This window comes from Mugil cephalus, chromosome 17 (genome assembly GCF_022458985.1).
Source record: "Mugil cephalus isolate CIBA_MC_2020 chromosome 17, CIBA_Mcephalus_1.1, whole genome shotgun sequence".
Classification (NCBI taxonomy): Eukaryota; Metazoa; Chordata; class Actinopteri; order Mugiliformes; family Mugilidae; genus Mugil; species Mugil cephalus.
The window spans coordinates 1,268,744-1,294,988 of NC_061786.1; the positions used below are offsets into that span (position 1 = coordinate 1,268,744).

The window sequence follows — 26,245 nt, forward strand, 5'->3', positions numbered from 1 at the left end:
AGGAAGGACCAATGCAGGTCATATTCACAATCCCCATTGATTGCCCCAGTCAATAGTCACTACTTGGGGTGGCGAGTGGGGTGAACTTTGCACCGATGCAACTAGGGGGGAAGAGATGTGATGGGGGTAGTGGGTAATTAAGGTCAGCTGTGTCTAACTCCCAGCTCGGGTAATTAAGGCCAGCTGTGTCTAACTCCCAGCTCACACGCTAGCTGTGCTGCATAAACAGCAAGGTGTGTTGGTGTCCTATAGACAGCAAGGTGTGTTTTGTCTTTTGTTCTCTGGTGAGCAGAAAAGCCACAAGCAAGACAGAGGCATATCGCACCATCAGGCAGAGACGACCGAAGGATTTTGGCCACAAGGAATTGGGAGATTGATGCGTGGTGCCGTTGTCAGCCGTTGTTTTAGTATGTTTTTATTGATTTTACTTTTAGTGGACTGTAAACCTGAGCCAAAGCATCTTCTTTATCTTTTAGCAGTGATTGGGTTGTGGAGAGACAGAGGCTGGACAAGTGCGATAGACTTTTAGTTGCATGGTTTTATGAACAGTGTGTTTCATTTGCATGAAGTGTGCTTCATCCAGTGTTCTTTTTTTGTCATGCTGCCTACCTAAGTCTATTGGATCCATGCTCTGTCAGTCACCTACAGAATGTTACTCATGTGTAAATTAAAAAAAAAAAAAAAAGGTGTCGTCCTCACTGCAACGACCATACCAGGGGATTTAATAGGCCTAGTTAGCCACAGCTAACGGATACTACATATGGATTACTTGGGTTGTTACCAACACCTGATGAAAATTTCATGTCAATAGCACCTTTAGAAATAAGTTTACTATGAAAAATTGTGATGTGTTCAATACTTATTTTACCTGCTGTATGTATTATATGTACAGAATGTGCATTACCGTCTAACTTAAACAACTAACATGTAACCTTGTTTCAACATCTAGACTAACATTATGTCTGGATCCATACTGTAATATAACATCAATATTCTAATAAAAGTGAACACAGCTCAACACTTTTAATCAAATTGAACCATGTCTTAAAACTTTAACCATAATGATGGCAGTCTTGAAAAGGTAACATCAATGAGACATAAATGTTACCTACTTTACGTTAAGTGTCCCATCAGCTGGAGGCGTCTCGGCAAAATATCACTAGATCGCTGTCTACCTTGGGTCAGCATTAATTACATCAACGACTGGTATTGGATGCTCCCGTTATCACCTCCTGTTCAACCCGAAATTTGGTGCATCCCCTTCCTGGTTGATGGTGGAGTTTGTAAATTTGTTTCGGGATCATGTTCGGTACTTGTAAAAGTGTTTTGTCGTTTGTAAAAGTGTTTCACCACTTTGTTGTCTGAAATGTAAATTTGTTTCAGGACTTGTAAATATGTTATGTAATGTAATTTTGTTTCATGATATGTTAAAATGTCTTCTACATTTTAAATTTGTCTGAAGCTTTGTAAAAGTGTTTCACATATTGTACTGTCTGAATACTCGCTAAATATGGACAAAGTAGCTAAGTCGGCAACACTGACGTAATTGTTGTCCCTTCACATCACATGACTGTTCAGCAGAGTTGTCATGTGACACACGACGACGCGTGAGCGCGCACACAGCGACTGCGCGCAGTGTCCTTCTCAACTCGACCGGTGCTGGAGCACAATGGACCGTCGAGTTCCGGTGGTGATTGTGTCCACTCTCTTTTTGTCGTTTAATGTCTGCTCCTCTCAGACTTATGTCCTGAACGACAAAGGAGGCCTGGGAAGAGTCTTTGACGGAATTGGAGGGTTGAGCGGTGGAGGGGTGAGTTCATTCCGTATGTGTCTAGCTACTTCCTGGTACGGTACTAATCAGTTCCAAACAAGCTAGATATCTTTCTTTCTGTCTTTCTGTTTAGATTATGAAGCTGTCATTTTAATGCCAGGTAAATAATGTAACATGTTGTTCCCTGCTTTGTGTAGGCCACATCTCGGTTACTGATCAATTATGCCGAACCCTACCGCAGTCACATATTGGACTACCTTTTTAAGGTATGATACAACTTGAGCAATTTATACTACTAATTTATACTACAATTTATTATAAGTTCGTTTTAATTGCCACAACACTCACTATTGTATGTATCATTCTTTTGCCATCTTCAGCCAGGTTTTGGAGCCTCTTTGCACATACTGAAAGTAGAAATCGGAGGGGACGCTCAAACGACTGGTGAGCCATATCTATTAGCCATATCTATGAGCCATATATTACTATGAACTTATTACTATAAGTTTGGTTGAAAATGCCCATATCTGGGACCACGGGGAATGTGAGGAAACAATTGCTTTTGTGATGTCTCCTCCTGTGTGGTCACTGTTACATTGAACCATTCATTTTATAGATGGAACAGAGCCGTCCCACATGCACTATGAGAATGATGAGAATTACTTCCGAGGCTATGAGTGGTGGCTTATGAAAGAAGCCAAGAAGAGGAACCCTAACATCACGCTTATTGGTAAGACAACCACCGCCAGTTCTTCCGCTCCTTTACATTCCAGGAAAAGTCAGACAAACTGTTGAAGTAGTATGAAACATATATTTATTTATTTAAAAGAAGTCTGTATTGCCTCTCTACATGGATATTATGAACTCTGGCTGCAGTGTGCTATGTAGTCTTCTTTGAATGCGAGCATATGGGGCGGGTAGAAAAGCCAGTAGGTAGAAAAGCACTATATAAAAGCATTTATATGCTAAATGTGCTAAATCTAAATCTGGCATGACAGGTTTAACTCTCATGGGACAGGTTTCATGACAAACACTTTGTAGGCTATAGTTGCTCAACTGTCACAAGTCTAACCCACAGTTTATTTCATTAAGTTGACACAGAGACACTAACATTAACACAGACACCCGCACAAACACCTACGCTGACGTCATCCGTCGTTGTTGAAAGTGTCAAAAAAGACAAAGTACTGACTAGTGTTTCTTTGACATTGCTGCAGAGCGAGCCAGACTGATGAGCACTCAAGTATAAATGGTTCGCACCAGCGTTTGCTATGTGCGTAGGTTACAGCGACAAGGTTCCACAGTACTTTAAAGCGCCTTGCACCTTCCCAGAAATGTAACTACGTGCTGCAGCAACGCAGAGCACAAGAGCTGTGATTGGTCCACTTTGTCGTACCGCATTTCTGGCAGGTTCTCAGTCTCTGAGATTTTTGAATTGATGGTTTTGTAATGCTGAGTCCTTTGAAATGTTAGTGGAATTTGGCCAAAAATTCTGAGAAACTTCATCCACCATTATTGAAAGTGAAGCAGGAAGGAGAAACAAAAATGAACCCAACAGTCAAAAAGACATAGCTCTGACTAGCATTGGTCTTAGTGGGCATTCCATCTGAAACTAGATTGTTGTTGACACCGTATACTGGTAACACACTAAGCATCTTCATCTTTTTTGTTTGTGTCTCGCGTGTTTTGATGCAGGTTTGCCCTGGGCATTCCCTGGTTGGGTGGGCCGTGGTGAGAACTGGCCCTATGACTTTCCAGATATCACCGCAACGTATGTTGTGAACTGGATCATTGGTGCCAAGCAGTACCATGACCTGGACATTCAATATGTTGGGGTGTGTATTTGTTCCACATGGAATATAGGATTAATCAAACACTGTCCATAGTGGATATGCTTTAGAAATATAGGTAAAATATGTAGTAAGTATGAATCTGTTTGTAATACTTATCAATAACACAGTCGAACACCCAATGCTGACCTTTTACATTGAGAGATAACTGCTTTATTACAACTTTGGCAGGAGTATAATTAGACAATATAACTACACCAATCAGGCATAACATTCAGTATGTTTACATTCACAAGAGGCAACAAATTATTGCCTTACCGGACAACTTAATTGCATTTAAACGCAGTACTCCGACTAATATCGCACAAGATACCCCGTTAATGTGATTGGAAATATTTTTTCCCCAGCATGTATATATGACTTAATCAGAGTTACAACACTAGACAACTAGACCCCGGAACAAAAACATCCAAGAAAGCTGGTCACAGAAGAAGAAGGTAAACAGAGCCACCTGAGGAATAGCATGCATCTTATCATCTTATCACTTACCATAAGTAGTGCGTACATTAAGTACAAGATTAAAAAAAAGATGTATTATTCACATTTGAAATGCTGGTCTGCCACATGAACGACCCAGTTGTTTATTATATGATGTAAAAGGGGGCGTATAATCCTGCTGAAAAGACAGCATATTGCCACTAGGCCATATGCGATATGCTGTCCAACCTAAAGGTTGGCAGTTCGATTCCGCCATGTTCCCCAATTCCCAAGGCCCCCACTAACGACATTCTGTTACCAGACACCACAGGACACCCTCAGAAGGCCCATGTCCATTCTCTGATGAATCACAACTGTTTTGGAAGCACAAGGGAGACCTACACAATATTAGGAAGGTGGTCATAGTGCTATGCCTAATCAGTGTATAGCAAGGCTTCGAGGAACTGTTAATTCTCTGACACCTGTACACCTGAGGGCCAAATAATGAAGCTGTTTAACATGTATGGTGTAAACGTTTTAGTTACTTAGAGTAATGCCAGGATTGGTTTAAAATAGTATCTTGTTTGGGGGGATGTCGTTTTTGTATTCCTTCATGGTAGCACATCAAATAATGATGGTACTTAAAATGATTTACTGTAATCTGGAACCACAGTGACATCAACAAAAAGCAACCTGCCAGCTTGAGCAAAGATTAGAAGTAAATCTATGTAAAAATAGCTTTCTGTAATAAACATTACATTTTACAAAAACAACCTTCTACTTCATATTTAACCTTGCATCCTTACCTAAGGTTTATACACACTCACTTTTCATGTTCGACAAATGTATGACTTATTAGCTTTGTTTGCTTAACCTTATAATAATCAACAACAGACCAGGAAATGTTAAAATCTGGGAAACAATTTAAGTTGAAATAAATTGGAAAATGTAGATGTTTATATATTTATTATTTTCACTAACTTGATGACAGTACTATTGGTTAATGTAAGTAACTGTTGCAAACACTCTCCCACCTTTTCTACTTTGTTTTATGTGTTTAGATTTGGAATGAGAGAAACTTCAACGTCAAGTACATCAAGGTAACCCAAAGCTTCTCTTTCTTTGAATTAATTCATTTGCATATTTGGTTAGTTTAGCCTTAGCTGTAAATTGAAGCAGAAGAACAGCCACTAACATTGAGATGTGTCCCACTGAGTAATGCGGTGCGACCCACAGGAACTGAGATGATTTTGAAGTTCTAGCTGGGTTCCTCTGAGAGCATGTCTTTGTTGCCAAGGTGCTCCGGGACATGCTGGATAAAGTTGGTCTAACTGGTGTTGGCATCATCGCAGCAGACGGCGACTGGAGCATCACTAATTCTATGAACACTGACCCATATCTTTATGATTCTGTTCAGGTGATTGGGTAAGTACAGTTGATACTGTGCTTGCTGCACAAAGTTACACATTTGAAATTCTCGCTGCAAAACTACTCCTTTGACAAGATGGCACACCAGTCGCATTGTGAAAGCATCCCTTTCACCTTGTATGTGAATTCATTGAAAACCAGTTTGATTGTTAATTGACTGGTCAAGGGTTTGACCTCGTTTGTGTTTTCTAGTGATCTTCCTTCTCTCTGAACTACTGAGCTCAATGTTTGTGGCTGTTCTTCTGGTGGAAGTGCGGTTTAATCATAAACTAACTTGATAAGCAGGATATGTGCATGCTCTTATATAAAACGCAAATGAGCACAGAGCGTTAAGTGCAGCTAAACAGAAATATACTGTTGTGAGTATTGCTGCAATCATGTAAAACATATTACACAGTTATTCTTGAGTGGTTATAAGCTGCTGTGGTCAATAGCTTTAATATTAAATACTGATACAGTATAAAAAAAACTAGTGATCAGCAGGACTATGGAAAGTAGCTAACTCATCATCTACTTTCAAGTAAATGATCCAGAACAAATGATTTTCTGCCTTTTTGGCTGTGATTACTTGTTATAAATGGTATTGTCAAAAAACTTAACTGAAAAATAATATAGGTGATTACTGTATTACATCAAGGTTTGTGAGCTGAGACTAAAGTGGTTTTAAATCGGTAAAATAAAGTAGAGCAAGGTTTTGGTATTGTTTCCTGTTTGTCATGTTATAAGTTTCATAGACTTACTCATAGACTTATAAACTTCCCTAAACTTGAATTTAGGCTACAGCAGTCATTGCTGATAACTTACAAACCACCACATATCAGATTATCTGTAAGTAGTGGAGCGTTGTGCAACTAAAGAACCGGAAATCATTCTCAGTAGTCTGTGGAAACACTGAAAAATGAATGAATCAATTCTAAAGTTACAGTGTTTGCTTGTTGTATAAATAGGAACCACTTGGTAGAACATTAGTGAAATTGATGAAATAAAATTTTTTGTTTCAGTTTTTTTTAATCTCCCTCCTAGTACCTAAAAACTGTTTTACATGGTAGCAGCAAACGTTTTCAAGCCACTTGTCCCAGCTGTGAATCCTTGTCTTCTCTGCTCTCCATCTCCCTGTACGCCTGGCTATACCAGCTGCTACGCTACACTCTGGATAAGAGTGGTCTGGAGAGCGTCAGGATCATAGCCAGTGACAACATGTGGGAACCAATTACTGTGTCTATGCTGCTAGACCCTGAGCTCAGCAGTGCTGTAGACGTGATAGGGTAGGATCCTCCTTTGTGATTGGTGTTTTTATGCACAACTTGCTTTAGACTTCAGCCTATTGTCTGATAACAAACTGCATGCTGTGTAAAATGTGGACTGTTAACAGGTGATACTTGCACGCACTGAGTCTTTAACCTTCTTTAAAAGCTCTAAGAAGCTGATGCATGTGATTTTCGCTTTACTAACTACTAACTAAAAATATGCTCATTATACCTCCATGTCGGAGTTGTGAGTGGGCATTATCTTATTTTATGTGCTCGTGTTGAAGCACCACTTTCCTTATGGCTACAACTAGATGTTTTAAAACATGGAGTACATGGTGGTGGTTAACATGGTGTGTCTGTGTCAATCAGGGCTCACTACCCTGGCACCAAAACAGTGACGGAAGCCCTGGTATCGCAGAAGAAGCTGTGGTCATCGGAGGATTACAGCACCTTTAACGATGATGTGGGAGGAGGCTGCTGGGCTCGCATCCTCAACCAGAATTATGTCAATGGACGCATGACTGCGTAAGTAAACAATACTTTCTTGAAATGAAATAAATGTGACATTTATTCACCATGAGTGATTTGAGGAAAACACACACTACTTTACTACTACTTTACTCTCTGCTTCAATCAGTGTTGGATGATAAAAGATGACCATTTCATTTTAATGTGTAAAAAAAAAAAAAAAAATCCAACCAACTGAAAGTCAACTATTCCTCCAGCACCATCTCCTGGAACCTGGTGGCCAGTTATTATGATGATCTGCCATTTGGCAGAGATGGGCTGATGACTGCTGAGGAGCCCTGGAGCGGCAACTATGTGGTTGAGTCTCCAATCTGGATCACAGGTCTGCATTACATCCCGTACATAGAGACAGATATTGTGCTGATATGAGAGCCTGTTTTTGTTACTGTGAGAGACATTGGCTAAGAATGCACAGTAAAACAGATCTTTGGGACAAATCTGTTGCTTTAGGTTGCTTACGCTAGTTTGGCCTATTAGAAAAAGCAATAGAGTCAAAGCATAATCACACAGCAGCAACCCACAGCCACAAGTACTCACTTCTTCTTAAAAATCTCCCACTTGGGTGCAAAATTGCCCTATTTGGCAACACTGGGGACTTGTAGTCCTGAGGTCGCACATTACACATACAGATGTTTACCACCCACTCCCTGTTATATGACTTCTTCCAGAGTTACTACCTGTAACTTATTAATGGTGTTTGAATAAATAGGAGGACGTCTTCTGCTTTTTCGTATCTTAATAAACGTTATAATTTCATGTAGCCTAAATATCTTATTAAATGAACTCAGAGTGACATACTCATTTGTTATTTGGTCTATGTTGTTTAGTTATGAGATGTGAATGATGGGTAATTTGAAGATACACAGCTGGGTTTTGTAAAGTCAGAAATACTTGACATGAACAGATCTGCAGATTTCTTTAGGGAAATGTATCTGTTGATTGGTGTACTCTTAAGCTTTGAATGGAATATGTAACCTAGTGCCATTTTAACCAATTTGTAAATGGGAAATTACTTTCTTGTCATCAATTAGACTTGTATTATATTCTTTATATACAATGTACAGTGTAATGTTTTCCTTGTAGCCCACACTACACAGTTCACCCAGCCAGGATGGACGTACCTGGAGACTTTTGGACATCTGGCACAAGGTGGAAGTTATGTCGCCCTGACTGATGGGAAAGGAAACCTTACTGTTGTCATAGAAACCATGGCAAGTTAGCCTTTTCTGTTTAATACATTTTTATTTTTTGTCTGGAATGTTTTTTTCTCATTAGAGGCTGTGTAATTTGTTTTGACAGAACTGCATCTAGAAGTTCTAGTTTTCCGACATTTACCTCTCACATTTTCAGCTGCCTCTTGTATTATTTGTGATACAAACACTGACTTATGGAGAAAGGAGATGTTATTGCTTATAGTGCAACACAGAACAGACATTACAAAGGAGCAGAAAACAACAGAATGGATGTGCATTGAAAGAACTGTTTCCTTCATTCTTTATAGACTCATGATCATTCAATCTGCATAAGACCTCCACTCCCTGCCTTCAACGTGACATCACAGAATGCAACTTTCCAGTTAAAGGGATCCTTTGTAAGTTCATATGTGATTTTCATCTGTCTGCTAAGGTTTGTAAGTGATACTGTTATCTTATTCAAGGTTTCACTTTTTTTCTTAGGCCTCTATCAAGGAACTCCAAGTATGGCGATCACAGTTTAACTTCAAGACGAAAAAGCCATCCTTCTTTGAGAAACTAGCTACACTAAAGGTAAAGGGACTGTTCAGAGCTGCATCTTCACTGATGCGCTAGCACCAATCAACAGCTTGATCTATTTTTATGTTTATGTTGACTTCAGGTTGTAGATGGATCATTTACCCTAAATCTGGATGAAGATGAGGTTTATACACTCACCACAATTACCACAGGAACAAAAGGCAGCTACCCTGACCCACCTCCCTCAGCTCGCTTTCCTAAAGTCTACAAGGATGACTTTGATGTTCGTAAGTAAACATGCGCACAACCATGGAAAACAATGGGGGTATTTCAAGAGAAATGGTTTTGATATTTTATTGTTTAAAAAAAAAAAAGTATTATAAACTATTTTGACTTAATGTCATATTTAGCAATAAAATGATGTGTTTCTTACAACAAACCCACAGGCTGAGTGTGATAAATAATATGCCCTAGCTGATCTCATATTAGTAACAGAATTTTACAGGCAAACCTAAGAATGTGAGGGGTAACAGGCCTTAATGTTGCTGCTTCTTATGTGTTTTGACAATCTGTAGGAAACCCTCCTTTCTCAGAGGCTCCAAATTTTGCTGACCAGACCGGGGTGTTTGAATACTACATCAACCTCACTGACCCAGGGCCGCACGTCTTCACCTTTCGACAGGTTCTGACCCAGAGACCCATCACATGGGTAGCGGATTCTGACCAGACTATCAGCGTCATAGGAGACTATCAGTGGTAAGAGAGTGTTTTCAGTTAGTGGCCTGTTGACAGTAATTCAGTTGTCTGGGACCCTGCCTGATCTTTGAGTGTTCTGTTGCTGTGTTACAGGCAGAACCTGACAGTTACATGTGATATCTTCATGGAGCATATTAAGACCGGCGGTGTGTTTATAGCAGCCAGAGTGGATAAGGGAGGCCAGTCAGTCCGTGCTGCTAGAGGAGTCTTCTTCTGGGTGTTTGCGGATGGTACCTACAAAGTTACTAATGATCTTGGTCAGTATTCTTTGCTTGTTTACATTTTTAGTACAGACTTGGAAACAAAGGCAGGAGTTTAAGATTTTAGTTTAAAAACAAAAATGTTGAAAAGAAATAAAATGTCAACTAATTTCCCTTTTGTTTTGTGAACAGCTGGAAAGACTGTGCTGGCAGAGGGATTGTCAGGTACCCGGGCATATAGATGGTACACCTTATCACTCACTGTAAATGTAAGTGGAGAATGTTTGGAAGGGTGTTTTTCTGACACTCCTTTTAGTAATTTAGTCATTGTCCTTTTCATCAATTTGAATGTTGATTAATGACGTCCCAGAGACCAAAGGCTGTAGCAGCTAGTCTGAATCTGAAGTGTTTGTGTCCTTCAGTGGCTCGTTTCACAAAGCAGGTTTAGTGAAAACTGAGTTTATTAAACCTGAAATGAGGGGAACTCTGAGTTTTCCGTTTAACAAAGGGAGGTAACTCTAACCAGAGAAAGCGGGATAACTCAACCCTGTTTCACAGAGAGAGGTAACTTAAGCTCTCCATCAGTTACCGTAGTAACAGACTCTAGTCTGGTCGGGACCAGGTTTATCTCAATGAACCTCGAGTTTCTCTCTGTCTCCGCCCTCTTTCACCCACACACACCATTTGATTTCCTCATTCATTCATTCAGCAGGCGAGTTTTGGTGTAGCCTTGTTCTGCCGTCTGTCAAGAATTATTAAAAAAACAGTCAGTAGCTATATCAGAAGTCCATTAGGCACAGTAGGAGGAGACTTTTTTCATGAACATGGCGTGTCCTTTTGACAACGATCCCGTGGATGAAGTTGCAGCATTACTGCACAGAGAATTAAATATTCATCGGGAGATGATTATCAGACCGCGCACATGTTTTAGCATTTCCAGACAATTATCTTTTTGAGCATTACCATCGGAATCTGTTGGGACAAAACAAAAAAAGACATAAAAGACAAATAAATATTTGTATAAATAGGCTTTAAAATATATCTATAGGCCTGTTACATTTTATAAAGGCGCTTGTGTCTTGGGGGGTGGACTCAGAGGATGAGCTCCCTCCAGCTAATGGCCTTCCAATATTCTGGCTCAGGGCTCCTCTGCCTCCGTTAGAGGTGGCGGTGCTGGTCCACCACCCATCTGCCTTCTTTCTGTTGGCTGAATAGAAGTCTGTAAGTAACAGGCTGGATTATTTAACAGAACAGGATATAGATGAGAATACCTTTATGTGTGTGAAAACAGCATTATGTTGGGGAAAAAACAACTGCACAGTTAAATAGTCACTTAATATTTACTTTCCAGTGTAAAACATGATCAAAATGAGGTCCCTCCATGCTGAGGTCTTACCTGTTTGAACAGTGTTTTTATATTTCATCTTTTTTATTACACTTATGAAATAAATGAATAGGCTACCATTCATGCAGTTTTCCCCTGTAATATTATTGTGATTACAAAGGACTACATTTAAACTGACGCATTGACTCGAGCAGCAATGCTCTCCTACGCCGTCTCCCTTACTTTTGCAGTTGCAGCGGTGTCGCACTCTCTAAAAACTTGTTGAAACTCGCCGTATGAGCGCATTACGATTTCCACTTCGTAGCCTTCCGCTTCCCCATTGCCATGGTGAATCGTTGACTTGGGGCTCCATTGATGCTGGCCTTTTATGGTTGTGGCACACGCGCTTAACTCTGGGTGAAACTAATCCGAGTTGATTAAACCAACTCAAATCCGCTGTTCTGGAACCAGACATCAACTCAGAGTTCAGGATTAGACACAGAGTTTGTTGAACCTGCTTTGTGAAACGAACCTCTGTTCTTAAAAGCCACGCAATGACACAAATGTTACACTGAGATTTGGTGTACAGTTACTGTGTGGGTCCATAAATCCTAGATTATTTATTTAGACAGTAAAGACTACGATAATTTGCAACATTGTTTTGATCTGCTGCAGCTTTATAATTAGTGCTCCTTTTTTGATTGGGGAACAAAACAAAGATAGTTTAGTGACTTTTGAATAAACCTGAAAGGATAATTTTATTGATTATTCAAATTAACAGTAATTAATCATCAATTCAGTGTTGATGTTTGTGTGAAGATTTACTTCTATTGTTGATGTGGTATGGTTAGTTAATTGTTTTTTGGACTGTCAGTCCTAACATTTGAGTTAAGCACATAGAAATGTGTATATTTTTTAAGTCAGTAACATTTTCTATATTAAACAGCCAATAAAAAATAACTTGCTAATGATGGTAATAATAAGTAAAATTCATTGTCATTGTGATCCGTCTCTTCTGTAGGGCCAGTATGCATCAGGCTTGCTGAATGGATACCCACTGTGGAAGAATGCTGTGGTACTGACACCAGCGAATGGCTGGGCTGCCATAGGAACACAAGCATTTGAACTGGCCCAGTTCGATAACTTTGCTGTTGTGGCAGAGTATTGATTTCACTTTTAAACAATAGCATACACTATGCTGTGAATTTTTCCAATTACTTTACTCTCTTGATTTAGGCACTGGATTAACACTTGACCTTTCTAAACACAGATTGGATCTTTTTATCTTTTATATAAGCAATATGCACACAATAAGGGAAAAAGAGGAGACTAATGTAACATATTGCAGTGCATTGTTGAATTTTTCTGTTGGAAATATTTGTAAATGATTAAATGTGTTTTTTCTTATGTTTTGTATTTTTGGCTTGAAAGTCTTCGCAACTTTTAAAAAATTCACGAGAGTGCCTGCTTCAACCAGGTGAAGAATGTAATGAAGAACTAAAATGTATACTTTATAATATCTGAATAAATAATGTTCCTGATCACTGTACATCAAGTGTAGGATGGAGCTTTACTTGTGATGGATCTTGGACGAAATCGTCCACCCACTGACACTGAAGTTTCTTTATCGCCCCTTTCCTAAAATAATGGTAATATTTTTACAAAATGATATTTAAAAGTAAATATCGTATATTTAGTATTTGGTTAAATTGTTTTGTGTTTCCTGAAAAAAAATGTCTTGGGCCGTTGTTTTAAGAGTGTCGTTATTCACGGCGAGAACGCGCGACGGGTCGCGAGCATAGCGGTCACGACCACGTTCCCCTTGGGGTTGGTGTTCTATTGCATCTCCATGGCAACAGGATACCAACAGCACGGGCAACATGGCGGAAAAAGACAAATATATACCCTCGCCTAAAAGAGTTTTTATAAACAACGTAGACACATACGCATCGAAATGCATTGCCAAGGTAATGTTCCATTTTTATAAAAGTCTGAGCGGTGGTTTGACTTTATTTGTCAAACAGTGAAGGTTGTCTCGCTAAAACGCACTGGTGGTAGTTAACAGGTGTGATCAGAAGGTCAGATGTTGGCTACTTTATCCTGTTTGCAGCTCTTGTCTGAATGTGTGGCTGAAGCACCTGTTGATAACGAGGAAGCGATGGGCCCCAGCGATGCGAGAGCTTTTCAGATCGTTGGAACAGTTATTGACCGAACGAACGCGAACACACCGCGCATACTGGAGAGCTATTTTGTAAGTAAAGTAATCAAAAGCTGCGCTATAAAGAAGTGATGTACGGGCAGTTTAGGCGATTTTAAAATGAGATGCAATTTCATTGTTTGCTAGCAACCGGACAGGACGACGCTGCTTTCAAAGCTGATGCACTGTGATGTTGTTCTCTACAACATTACCCAGCATGCCGATCAGGTGGAAGAAGCCCTCTGGGCTGTTTCAGGTAGGCAGTCCTCAGCCTCATAAGGGTTCATGTTGATTTTCTGCTCTCTGCCAGCATTTATTTTATTTGAAATACTATACACATCAAAGAAAAACTTGCTATGTCTGTGAACACTATTTAATTTTATTCCTTTTTCAATACTAGTAAATTCTCTCATCTGCCGTGCACTTTTGTTACTGTTCACTAGTGTTAGGATGTGAGTCTTAATCTGTTATGCCTGTGCACTTTACCTCTTCACCACATTATAGTAAGACATGTTTTTTAGATTCCTTTGTGAAACTGGTACATGTGGAAAAAATGGACAGTTGAGACAGTGTTGCATCTAATTATTTGTTTGCCGACTTAGAAATACACTCGAGGCACTGTTACACCTGATGTTTTCCTGACTGAGAAATGGTATGCAAAACTGCCATCGAGGCAGAAAGCTGTATTGATGAATTTAAAACATGGAGCATATCTTGCTTTAGACTAGGGAAACTACTTGGTCACAGTAGCTTAGTAGCACATAACAGAAACACTCTTAAGAACCACAAGTAAAAAGAAAAATAGAATAAGATAAAAATAAAATATAAGTAATATAAGCAACCTCTTTACCAGAAACAAGCAATGTGTTGGGTGAGGGCCCTCACATGCAGACCTGAAAAGCATTGAACCGCTAAGAATTAGACACAGCAATACAATAATGAATTAAGCTAGTTATTAACAACTTGTTTTGTGTTTTATTTACAGCTCTCCACAATGAAATAGGTACTTTCTCTGCCCCAAAGATGTTCATTCTTGTCTCCACGGTGATGACCTGGGCCTGCAGCAAGCCAGTTGATCCTGTAAGTGGTTCAGGCTTACATAACTGGAATATTTGTCTTGTGTAGGAGTCCATGTCATCCACATTATAATGTTATGAACAAAACAGGTTTTGCTTTATTTCAGCAATAGTGTTTTTATTTTGAGGCATATCACATGCTATGTTGTCTATGAAAATCAAAATAAAATCTGGATCTGAATGAAGCACAAACTTGTATGACATTTAGAGTGTTACATTAACCCACACTAGTCAACATTTTACATATGTGTCGATGTTTTTGCTTGTAAAATAAAATACATTTGTTATCAGAGTTGTCACCAATTTTAATGTTTTAAAAGTAAAAATATGTAATATTAGTTATGATTTTTTTTTGTAATTTCAAGAGAAATTAAATATGATATAATGTATATCCAGCACTTTATATCACCATAGACAGACCATGCTGTAGGCCTTGGTATGTATGGGAATTAGGAGTTAAAAATCACAAAGCAAGACCAAGAGTCTGCAATTTGTTTTCCAGGTACCATAAAGCAGGTACTGAATAACAACATCAGTGCCCTAAATAAAAACGAATTAGTGGCTCAATTTGAAAAATAATTGGAACCTGGAGCCTTGGACTTGGAGTCTGTATTTGATCATGTCAAAAGTCCACAGTATACTTTTGAATGCTGTAAAAACTAAGAACATAAAAACTTCTTCTACACAAAGGTTTTTAGCAATCAGAATTGTTTTAAGTAACTAAAAATGATAATTAATTATTTTTCCAATGTTATGGGTCTGTTTACTCATCAACAAGTCTGTTTATGTTAAAGCATGGTACCTTTTGTTATGGTCTGTGATGTGCAACAGGATGATCTTGAGCTTCCTTTAACTGATGAAAATTTCACAAGCAGAAGACCACATTTCTACTTCAAACAACACATTGACTTAGAAAAGAGAGTAGTCAAAATGGGCAAAACTGTGAGTAAACTCTTACCTTTTTTTATATTTTGCATTGAAAACAGAAGCACTTGAGAGGTATCACATTGTTGCATGGCTGTTGCTTTCAGAACAGAGCGCTGCTCTCCACCTATGTGGTGGCGTCAGGACTTCAGTATGGGATGGGGGAACAGATTTTCCACTGCTTTTTCAAGGTAATATTTGCCAAATGGCATTTTGAAAGTTCACAGTCATTGGATATTAAAGGAAAAATAATGAATAGGACAAAAGGGAATTGAGTAGCTGTTTAATAATAAGAATTATTATTATATGTGTCAGATGGACTAACATTATATTATATGTATGTGTAACTAATATCAGTTATCTACATTTTCAGAAATCATGGCTGGGGCATGAAATATCTATCTTTGGAGATGGCAAGAACATTGTTCCCACAATTCATATCAAAGACCTAGCAAGGTTTGATTCACTCTAAATGTTTCTGTTTTAAACAGCTGCCTAGAATATGGATCCCCTGTTGACTTGAAGACACTGGAACGTTGATAGAACTTCTGCCAGTTAAAGCCCTGACAGCATGACTGAATGTCTGATGAAAACCTGAGAATGATAATTTTCTCTAACCTCTAGATTTTTCTCTGTGTGTTCCAGTGTGGTTCTGAATGTGATTGAACGTCAGCCCAGGCCATATTACCTGCTAGCTGTGGACTCTTCCAGAAACACGATGGAGGAAATTGTGAAGGTGTGTGCAGTGGCTAATCAAGATTCAGAAATCAGAACCAGATCCTTGTGAACTAGTTAATACTGCAATAAACTTAGTTAACATTGTGTAGACTTAGACTTAGACAGACAAGGGAAATTACTTTGTCACTGTAGCATTGTTGAACATAAAAGTAAACACTCTTAAAAACCACAAGAAAGATAAAATAAAATTAAAGTAAAATAAAAAAGTATTATCTAGCAAAATAAAATGAACAGTGTAATCAAAAAAATTTACACTTACAAAACAGTGTCACAAGGTGATGTGGTTGTTTGGCCAGTTGCATAGCAACAGCGGCATGGATCATGTCATCGCATGGTCTTTCCTTGTCGCTGAGGGAGGAATGTAAACGGCAACAGTACATGTCCACCCATGTGTCCTGAAGCCCGGCACAGACGTACTGTGGTCCTATGAACCAGGTCTCCAAAGCCCTTCTAATGACACACTCCCTCTGGGTCCCATCAAGCGCACACAGTCCCTTGATTCTGCCGCCAAAGACCTTGCGTTCCCCGTGAATACAGACGGCACTGCCGACCCCAACCTCCTTCTTCACTCGCAGCTCAGGGGACACCTCATGTGTGACAAGACTGATGCTGTTACATTTAAAACACATCTGGAAGAAGCACTAATCAATTTTATTTTTCACACATACAAAAAAATCTTTTTATACACTGATGGGGAAGGGAACTGTGTTGTAATTTTATAGTGATATGTGAGTTGTTTCTCCACCAGGTGGTTTCCACTGTTCTTGGACCAGGGAAGATGCAGAAAAAGCCATTTGAAGAAGCCTTCCTCATACAGGACTTAAGTGTACGTTGTGCCTTAATATTACACTTACTGTACTGTAACACGTCATTATCATGTATCAGTGAACTACTGACGAATCAAAATGTGCCTTCAGTTAATTTCTTTGCAAGAACTACAGTATTTGAGGAAATTCATATCAAACTCATACTGATAACCGGTGATCTTCTTACCAGAACTTCCTGCTGAATCTACACTGCTTCTGGTTTGTGAAGCTTTATGGTGAACTAGGGTGAATCCTCTCACTTACAGCTGTTTTGGAGAATGAGTAAACACAATTGTACTCTACCTGCTCAGCCACAAACAGCAGGGAGAAACAGTCAGAAAAAAGCTCATGAACACAGTTGAGCATTTATCAGCTATAGAGACAGATATTTTTTTATCCCACAGAATGAAACAGCCTTTTGAAGAAGAATGATGACCATGAAACAGCAGAATTCAGAGCTCTGATTTTTAATACCAAATAAATAAATCAGTGAAAATACAACCTGGCAACAGTGATGCTGGATGTTAAAGATCTTATAGGATCTTATACCCAAGCACACGGGAAAAAAAAAACAAATATTTTAATCTTAAATGAATGTTACTAGCCTTAACAGGAAACAAAATACAAAAGAAAGCAATCTCCCTCTCTTCCGTTTTAAATACTAGATTGTGCAGTCCTGATAGGAAGCACCTGATGGATATGTGGTGTTTGCTTCTTGAGCACCAGCTCCAAACAGGAAAACCTCCAAAAGAGAGAATGATGACAACACCAAGGAAACATGTTTGGAAGAAAAATATATTATCTCAACTAAACATGATCCATATTCAGTTAAGCAATTCAAAGTACATATTCAAATCAATAAACAAAGAGCCGACCTGGTAGGTGAGGGAGTGAGTGTGGCTCCCACACCTAGGTGGTGACCTAAAAGAGAATAAATATTGGCTTGAGATTCTTCAGGTGGACACAAAGAACACTCCCAAAGAAAGATCATGTTGCTTCGTAACTGCTTTATCTGAAAATAGGCAACTGTTTATTCAGTCTCAAGTAAAAATATATCTCATCAATAACTAAACCTTCACCTCGTGATAAAAAAAGACAGACGAAAAATAAAAAGTCTATGCTGTAGCTTTCAGGGCTTTTGACAACAATGTCTCTGCTTAACAGGTAATGGAGACTTATTCCATGCTGGTCAACCTTCACATGGAGGCTGCTTACATCAAGAAACTGTTCTCTATCAACTGGTTGTATGAGTTTGGTCTGGTGGAGAACATAGAGCTGGTGGTGGAAGAGTACCGGAGGACCCGAGGTCTGCTGGTAGGCACTATAGTAGACACCAGGAAGTGATGTTAATGGAATAACGAACGAAATTAAAATTTAATTGGTAACAGCACAGTGTTGCTGCTCCTCCTGTTTCTGAAAATATAAACTCTATATTAGTATTTATCATGGTTCTTCTCATTAAGTCGTGCCAGATAATCTGTGTAGTGTGTCTTCTTTAGCCTATACGTCTGTGTGTACTGGGACCTCCTGCAGTGGGGAAAAGCATGATGTCCAAACAGATCTGTGAACACTATAAGCTCCATCACGTCACACTGAAGGACACCATCTCTGAGACCATCTCCCAAATGGTACGCTCTCTCATATGCTTCTTGTATCTTTCTAATGCATTGTAATGAATGCCGCAGTGGATACTTTATTTTGTTTTTTGTCTTCACAATCCCTACATTTAGGAAGATGCAATGAAGCATGGTGATCCAAATGCCTGGGACTCAGAGTCCCAGGAGCTGCTCACTAGCTTGAAATACAGTATGGAACAGAATGGAGGTATGGGCCAGTAACTGAATGTTTTTCTAACTGTTGGGATAAAGTCCCGTACAGCATAATGCCCAAAAATACATACACTCAAAAAAAACTTATGGATTTGAAATTGGATATTCGAGCAATGAATAAGTTCCTAGTACTTTTCCTTCTGATCCCTGGGAGCCAGGGCCAGGGATCAGAAGGAAAAGTACTAGGAACTGCTCACAAGGCGATTCAAAGTGCTTCACAAAGGCAAAGACATACATAAAATTACATTAAAATCATAGAAATAAAAACAAGGCAAGTGGCAGAAGCCAGCTCACATGGATGAACCCTTAGGAAAGTACTAAAAACAGGTGTTTTTGAGTTTAATAGGAGAGACATCTACGAGGCAGGGAGCTATAATGGGAGACAATAATCATTTAAAATCATATTAATAGATGCGGGGATAGATATGGGAAAGTTCTACCTCACAGTTAAACAATAAATCAGTTTAAGATCATGTGTCCACATTATGATGTTGTCTGTTTCACAGATGTTTCAGATGACCAGCTGAAAGTTTTGAAGGATAAACTGATGTCTAACCCGTGCAAAAACCAGGGTTTTGTTCTGGATGATTTTCCCAGAACATATGAACAAGCTAAAGAGCTCTTCCATGGTGAGACGCTGACAGAAAGGTTCCTCTGTGTGTTATAGCACCACTCAATCCATCACTATAACATGTGTACATGTGTTGTCTTCCTTCTTCAGCTGAAGAACATGATGGAACATCTCAGATGTCTTCATTCAGCAAGACATCTGTACCAGGTCACTGAGGTGGACTGTCATTATAATACTGTTATTTAAGCTAAACCATGTCAACCTAGAGAGTATTTCTCTTTGTCTGCCTCAGAGTTTGTGTTGTGCCTGGATGCATCAGACGCCTTCTTGACAGATCGAGTGATCAACCTGTCTGAAAGGCTGGTGAAGGAGTGCAACTATGAGCCGGAGCACTTCATGAAGCAGCTGGCCACATACAGAGAGAGCAACTTGGAGGAAGAAACGGTTGTCAACTACTTTATTGAGCTGGACATCATGCCTTTGTACCTTGGTAACCCCAATGCATGGCTTCATTGTGTGTGGGATTGAAGAAGGGAGATGTTTGTGACTAATTAGCCTTGAATACTGGAGAGTCATACATATGAAAATCAATTAAACTCAATGAATTCTTTACTCTCAACTACTAAATGTTGCTGTGTTGTGTGTCACTCTCTAGAGATCACCAGCAACGACGAACCTGACTGCTTGTTCCTGATGCAGAAGATCTTTAACACAGTGGGCCCTCCAAGGAATTATGGTCCTTACAGTCACGAGGTGGAGGCGGAAGAGAGGAGGAAAACTGAGGAGAGGATGAGAAAAGAGGCCCAGGAAAAGGCAGAGGAGGAGCAGAGGGAGGCCGAAGAGGCCAGGTGTAGGGCTGCACGCTGGGAGGAGTGGGTAGGTCGAGAAAAGAATATGTAAATTATCTCACATTGAAAAGCCAGTGATATGAGAGAGCTGCTGGAATGGCTACCTTAACACTAGGCAGTGGCTTTCACAAAATCCAATGAAAGCAACATCAGGCATGAGGTCTAGATATACTCAGAACAGATGGTTCAGGACACTTACTGATGTCACTGTGCCAAAGATTTTTTAACAATCATAACACATCTCTGCTGCATTGCGATTATTTTTATTTGGACATTTATCACTGCTGGCTGTTGCCCATCCATTTACTGTGACACTTAGCATTTGCTGGTAGCCTGTCTACAGTTTTTAACTATTGTACATGGTAGCCACCGATTTAGAAATCATTGCAGGCAACAGGCGAGTTCTTGTACCAACCTTAAGCAAAAAAACTGCATACATTATGTGCTTGATTCTGGTTGAGACCCATATTTTTTAATGATCTGGAGACGTCTCCAGTCTCTAAGCAGATCACTACAGCTGGAATAAAAAAATGTGTTTTCTGTGACTTGGAACAGAATTTATAATAAAATTCAATTATAAAATAGTGAAGCCATTCTGGGTATTATTATTATTATTGTTATTATTATTATTAAATGCTCCTCACCTACATTTTCCATCAGTTAAAGTTAGAATGCTAATTTTCTTCATTTGGGAACTTGGTGACATTGCAAGAAAGAGAGAAGAGATATCAGTTTCAGGCCTCTTAGAGTCTAAAGGTGTTTCTAATTCACCCAGTCACACATACCAATTACAACAGAGCTGTTATGCGAGGTGCTTTCTGCCACCTGAACCAAATGCCATTCAACATATTTTACAGACCCAATTCAGTTCATTTTGTACTTCGTGTTTGTGTATACACAATTTTTCTGTTAGCACCAGCGTTATACTCACCCTGACCTTTGTTTTGAATAATATGGTACCCATGCTGGAAATATGGTGTTTGTTTCCAGTCTAAGAGTTTGGAGAAGGCAAAGCAACAGGATGAGGAGCAGCTGGAGGCCCAGTCAGTCCCTATGAGAAACTATCTGATGGAACACGTCATGCCAACACTGAACCAGGGTCTCATTGAATGCTGCAGAGCTCAACCACAGGACCCTGTGGAATTCCTGGTATGTACCTCTCTCCGTTTGTTATTACTTGGTTTTAGTATTTGGTCACCCCAGATTTTAATCATGATGATGTGTTTTGGATTATCTTGTTCCAGGCGGAGTACTTGTTCAAACACAACCCTTTTGACTACTCACATTAAGATTATTTGTTGTCGGCACATCCACATATGATGTTCAGCTAATACAAAAATAATTTTTTCTCTAAATATCTGTGTTTTTTTGGGATACTAAGTCAAATACATGCAGCTTTTCTGTTAGAGGAAAACCCTCCTGGAGTTTGAGACTTGTCACAGTATCAGTCATCTCATGCCAAGTGTCCCTCAGGTCATGCTGGGATTTTGATTAGGTCTAATTTGTATGTGGCCCATTCTTCTGCCCCTGTTGTATTTATACGCTGCTTTGTTTGGGCTCTTGTGTGCTGGCCATTACTTAAAAGCACCCCAAAATGCGGTTAAAAGTGTGTATGGAGCCAAAAGCTAATTAGGAAGTTAATTTGCTTAATGAACTTGGTAAACTCCAAAGTAGACACGCTCGTGTCATAATTGCTTTGAATTGGCTTCAGATATCCAGGAAGGATAAATGTTACAAATGGCAGCTAATTTGTGGCTCTCTCATGTTGCCACTCGCAACTCCAAAGTGTACATAATTGTTTGTGACAGAACACCACATTATTTCATTGTACATACGTAATCACCGCATGGGGAAATTAGTTGGGTTTATTTGGGAAACGTTGTGACGCAAACGGCTGCAAGACAATTTGACTGCACCATCTGTGAGTCCCAGGTACAAATGCAACTTGGAGACGGTCCTACTGAAAGTGAAACACACATTTTGACAATAAATATGACACAATACAATATCCTCATAGTCTTGTGTGATTTTCTATCTTTGTTAGTGGCACGGAGCTTGCAGTAATTTGATGAGTAGTCTTTTTGGAGTTTTCACCCCAGTGGACATAAATCAGACCAAACAGACAAAAGGATGATAATTAATTTGAACCAAAAACTAATTTGTTAGCTGTGAAATCTATCCTCTTGTCTTCCTTTCATAGATGTGAGATGTAGGTAACCTATGATAGTAAATCTCACACTAAACTGGCAACATCATCACTGGGTTGCCGACGACTGAAAAAAAAAGTATTTCTGATCTAATGAGTCCCACTTCCACCAACATCACAACAAAGGCAGTGCAATGCAGAGTGCATAATTTTAAGAATTTACAGGTGGACAGTGAACTTGAACACGTCCAGCCATCAACTCTGAAGAATCTTCATGCTTAGCTTCAGCAGCCTAATGGAGCATGTTTGTGCTGAGTCAGTGCCTTGAGTTGACATGCTGCAGATGTTATGAGGAACACAGCTGGTCCAACACTCAGCGCAGTTTATTACTGCCGTGCACAGCTCGCTACTATTCTCCCCTGTGGAGACTGAGCAGCATGAATTCTTTTTACCTCCTGTTTCAAATCAAGAACCGGTACACAACATATGATTAAGGTCACCAAAGTTGCTGCTGTTTACCTAAATGGCCTCTTGTTGCTGTGTGTCCAGCAGGGACTGCCCAAACCCCCTCTCACATTTGCAACTGTATTCAATTTCAGTTCAGTTGCATTTACACTATAAAGCATAAAAACTATAAATATTGTCTCAAGAAGTTTCACAGTTCCCTAAGATCTAGACCCCAGAGCAGCGCAAGCAAGCAACAAGAGAACACTGGCCAGGCAAGTTTATTTGTATAGAACTGCTCACAAGGCGATTCAAAGTGCTTCACAAAGGCAAAGACATACATAAAATTACATTAAAATCATAGAAATAAAAACAAGGCAAGTGGCAGAAGCCAGCTCACATGGATGAACCCTTATGTCTGATGCTGGCCCACAACAGTTCCAGGTCCACTTTCTATTACTATTCAGTAACAGTTAGCATGACTAAAGCAGTACACTCAGCATAGTACTAATGATACTGCACCTTCACACCTCGCTGGGTTTTGAGTTCATTAAATGTACCAACCACCCAGAAAGGCCTGTGCCGGACCTGAACCTGGATCTTCTCGCTGGGAGGCATCAGTGCTAACCACAGAGCTGTTAGGAGAGGCGTCCCTGCTCTGCTCTCCAGCTAGACCTGCAGTTTTCAAGTAGCATGGACGTCACATGGAGACGCCTGGATTTAATGTCAACAGCTGAACCGGTCCTTAAGAAGACATTCACTTAACTACTGGGATAGGTTTGGTCTGAAACTGTGCATACTGTTAAATGCTGTTAAATGAAATTAGTGTTAATGCTCACCTGGTTGAGGAGACACCCCATAGACTCTATAAATGTTACTGCTTGCTGTCCCTCTTCTTTGCCCTCATTACTTCCTGTATCTTTCCAATTACAGCCATCCAATAAAGGCACTAAAGACCAATAAAAAAACTTCAAAATAATTCTATACATAAATCTCATCCATAGCTACTCTGTTTGTATCCTGTTTTGGTGTTAGTGCTACCATTGATATATGCACATCCATAAGCCCTCTCCTTTGTCTATTTTCTTTGGAAAACTTCTAAGCAATAAATAATCTCACTAAACCGTAGCCATCTGGATTCATGCTTTCTCTCTTTGAGCAGAGCTGAACAAGTTTTAGCAAACTGTTAGGGTCTTCAGGGGCTTCATGTCAGTTAATGTCTGCTATGATTACATTTACAGAGCTGGAAAACCTCCGCTTGTGACTGTTTAACCAGCAGTGTTGTACCACTAGGTGTCAGTCTCAGATCAGCTATTAGATGCCAGGAGGGAGTCCTTCACTGGAAAGGTGGTGATGAAGGGATGTCTTTGTGTTTTTAGTGTGTTTTTTTTTTGTTTGTCTTTTTTATTATCATTATTTATGGTATAATATATATACATTTATCTATGAATATATAAATTATTTTACAACTTAATTGTACTGTTTGGATGTGTCATAGAAACCTTTGAGTCAAATGAAACAGGACCTATATGAATGTTGAGCTCCCGTATGTCTGGTTCTTTGTTTCCTCAGGCATGATGTGTATCAGGGCGCATGGTGACAACAAATACTCAGCACAAGTTTACAGTTCCTGCTTAGAGCAGTGACACTGATGTTGACACAGAGCGTTACTTTGTGTAGAAACTTGGATGACGTTTTATGTGGCACTCTAGGAGCTTTGTTAACTCTAACATAATAGATATTTTGTGGCTTGACTCACTCAGTGGACAAAAAGGATATCTGATCATTTCATTTCCTTTTTTGCTATTACATGTGCATAGATTAGACTTGCCACATCTGCAGAAACACATGGGTCTTTGTGATGTAGAGCTTTTCGACATCAGCTAATGTGTACATATATACCGCTGGAAATTAATGACCATGTGGACTTGAAATATGGACAGAACATGCAACGTACATGCGTAACACGTGCACATCTGTTTTCTAGTTTATCTGAGTCTTCGATCTGCACTCTCAGGAAACAGTATAAACTGACTGTTTCCTGAGAAGATGACTTCTACTAATTACTAACAACAATATTGAATATCAGTTTTTTATTTAGCGGTGAACTGACATGTTTCCATGAAGAACGATTAAGTGTGATATCAAAGGATCACACATTACTGATAACCTTTAACATTAGCTTCAGTTCATATTTGTCCCTCCATCTTCGCTCATACAAGCCATCGGAAGCAGTAAGCTTTGCATGTCTGAGTGTGTGGAAGCATCTCCACTGAATCCACTCTCAGTGATGCTGGTCACTGTTTCCTAACACCCCTTAATCCATGGACCCATGCTCACACATACAGAACGGACAGACAAACACAGACAACCTGGCTGACTGACCAACACAGGCACCCACCAATGCAGACATAAACTACTAACCTGCACGCAAATGCACAAGACGTACTTTTTAGAGCCAGAGAAAATGACACACGCATCACGGGCTAAGTCATCAGAGGAACCCACGCACACACACACACACACACACACAAAAACTGACCAACACACACACACCTTCCCAAAAACGCTGCTACCAGCCTCGTTGTGAGCATTCGGTGAGGGAAAATGTGTTTTGTTGCTAAGGAACAGTTTGCCTTGCGTCTCAGCAGGGGGTCTCCTTCTGAATATCATTATGTCCCCCTCAATTGGGGAGGACGACACATTTTTCTTCTCTGCCAATATTTATCTTCGGCTCCACTGGCTCTCCAGAGGCCCACAAAAACGTTTTCATTGATTAACGGCAGTGGCAAGCAGACTCTGCTGCCAGACACCTCACCTTTTTAATGTAAATTTATCAAAAAGACTGCACGAAGCTGCGGCAGGTGTCAAGGTTCGGAGCGGCAGCTTTTCTTAGTAGAAGCCTGATGAGGGGAAACGGGTGGTTATTAGGACACACTAGACTGTATGGCTACCGGACCTTTATTGTTAATGTGGAGTCGCCTTATCTCGTAAAATGAAATCACTTTTCTGCGTCACAGTCTTCATCACTGGAAAGAAGTGGATCACATGTTATTGTTCTTAACAATTAAGAAATGATGCACATTTGGTAGATTACCAAAACAGAACTTACGTTCAAAACAAAATCTAAAATCTGAATGGGTACTTAATGAAAAAGTGAACTTCAAAGCATAAATTAAATATTGGGAACCAAATCCAGTGCTTCTTTCAGCTGTTCCTCACCCTCATGCTTCCAGTCATCTTATTTCCCCTCTCCGCATTACTATCGTGTCAAGAGAGAGGTCCTTACCATTAAACAAAGTCAAGACAAGTCTCAGTGGGTGTTCTGACGTTTGCTCGCGGCTCCACATTCAGCTGCATTTCGACAGCCATTGTGAACGAGACAAATTTGGATTTGTCTGGGAGTGTACATGGAGCCTTAACTCTCCTG

The 26,245-nt window shown here is 39.7% G+C and overlaps 2 protein-coding genes across 3 annotated transcripts; both read left to right on the forward strand.

The window, feature by feature from the left end:
• Positions 1-1,573: 1,573 nt before the first annotated feature.
• galcb (galactosylceramidase b) lies at positions 1,574-12,785 on the forward strand. 2 transcript variants are annotated; one of them, XM_047611614.1, is made up of 17 exons: positions 1,574-1,810; positions 1,969-2,037; positions 2,152-2,215; positions 2,388-2,501; positions 3,467-3,606; positions 5,100-5,138; positions 5,336-5,463; positions 7,086-7,241; positions 7,442-7,566; positions 8,328-8,455; positions 8,746-8,835; positions 8,921-9,010; positions 9,099-9,243; positions 9,532-9,712; positions 9,806-9,969; positions 10,105-10,181; positions 12,258-12,785. In XM_047611614.1, the coding sequence occupies exons 1-17, from the start codon at positions 1,670-1,672 to the stop codon at positions 12,402-12,404; spliced, it is 1,998 nt and encodes a 665-aa protein (XP_047467570.1). In that variant the 5' UTR covers positions 1,574-1,669; the 3' UTR covers positions 12,405-12,785. The 2 variants fall into 2 exon arrangements, with proteins under 2 accessions (XP_047467570.1, XP_047467569.1); XM_047611613.1 differs by lacking the exon at positions 5,336-5,463 and adding an exon at positions 6,601-6,731 and having other exon boundaries at positions 1,575-1,810.
• A 273-nt stretch (positions 12,786-13,058) lies between these two features.
• Positions 13,059-22,235, forward strand: ak7b (adenylate kinase 7b). The gene is made up of 18 exons (XM_047611304.1): positions 13,059-13,203; positions 13,347-13,487; positions 13,581-13,689; positions 14,419-14,513; positions 15,341-15,451; positions 15,541-15,624; positions 15,807-15,889; positions 16,079-16,169; positions 16,920-16,997; positions 18,142-18,291; positions 18,477-18,605; positions 18,708-18,801; positions 19,313-19,435; positions 19,528-19,584; positions 19,670-19,867; positions 20,033-20,253; positions 21,216-21,374; positions 21,470-22,235. The coding sequence occupies exons 1-18, from the start codon at positions 13,117-13,119 to the stop codon at positions 21,512-21,514; spliced, it is 2,055 nt and encodes a 684-aa protein (XP_047467260.1). The 5' UTR covers positions 13,059-13,116; the 3' UTR covers positions 21,515-22,235.
• Positions 22,236-26,245: the final 4,010 nt, after the last annotated feature.

Bases quoted from the DNA above. Each gene is read 5' to 3' on its own strand.
- galcb (XM_047611613.1), top strand. From the start codon at position 1,670: ATGGACCGTCGAGTTCCGGTGGTGATTGTGTCCACTCTCTTTTTGTCG. The intron at 2,216-2,387 runs GTGAGCCATATC...TTCATTTTATAG, and splicing joins AGGGGACGCTCAAACGACTG to ATGGAACAGAGCCGTCCCAC. The intron at 7,567-8,327 runs GTCTGCATTACA...TTTTCCTTGTAG, and splicing joins GTCTCCAATCTGGATCACAG to CCCACACTACACAGTTCACC.
- ak7b (XM_047611304.1), top strand. From the start codon at position 13,117: ATGGCGGAAAAAGACAAATATATACCCTCGCCTAAAAGAGTTTTTATA. The intron at 13,690-14,418 runs GTAGGCAGTCCT...TTTTATTTACAG, and splicing joins AGCCCTCTGGGCTGTTTCAG to CTCTCCACAATGAAATAGGT. The intron at 15,625-15,806 runs GTAATATTTGCC...CTACATTTTCAG, and splicing joins TTTTCCACTGCTTTTTCAAG to AAATCATGGCTGGGGCATGA.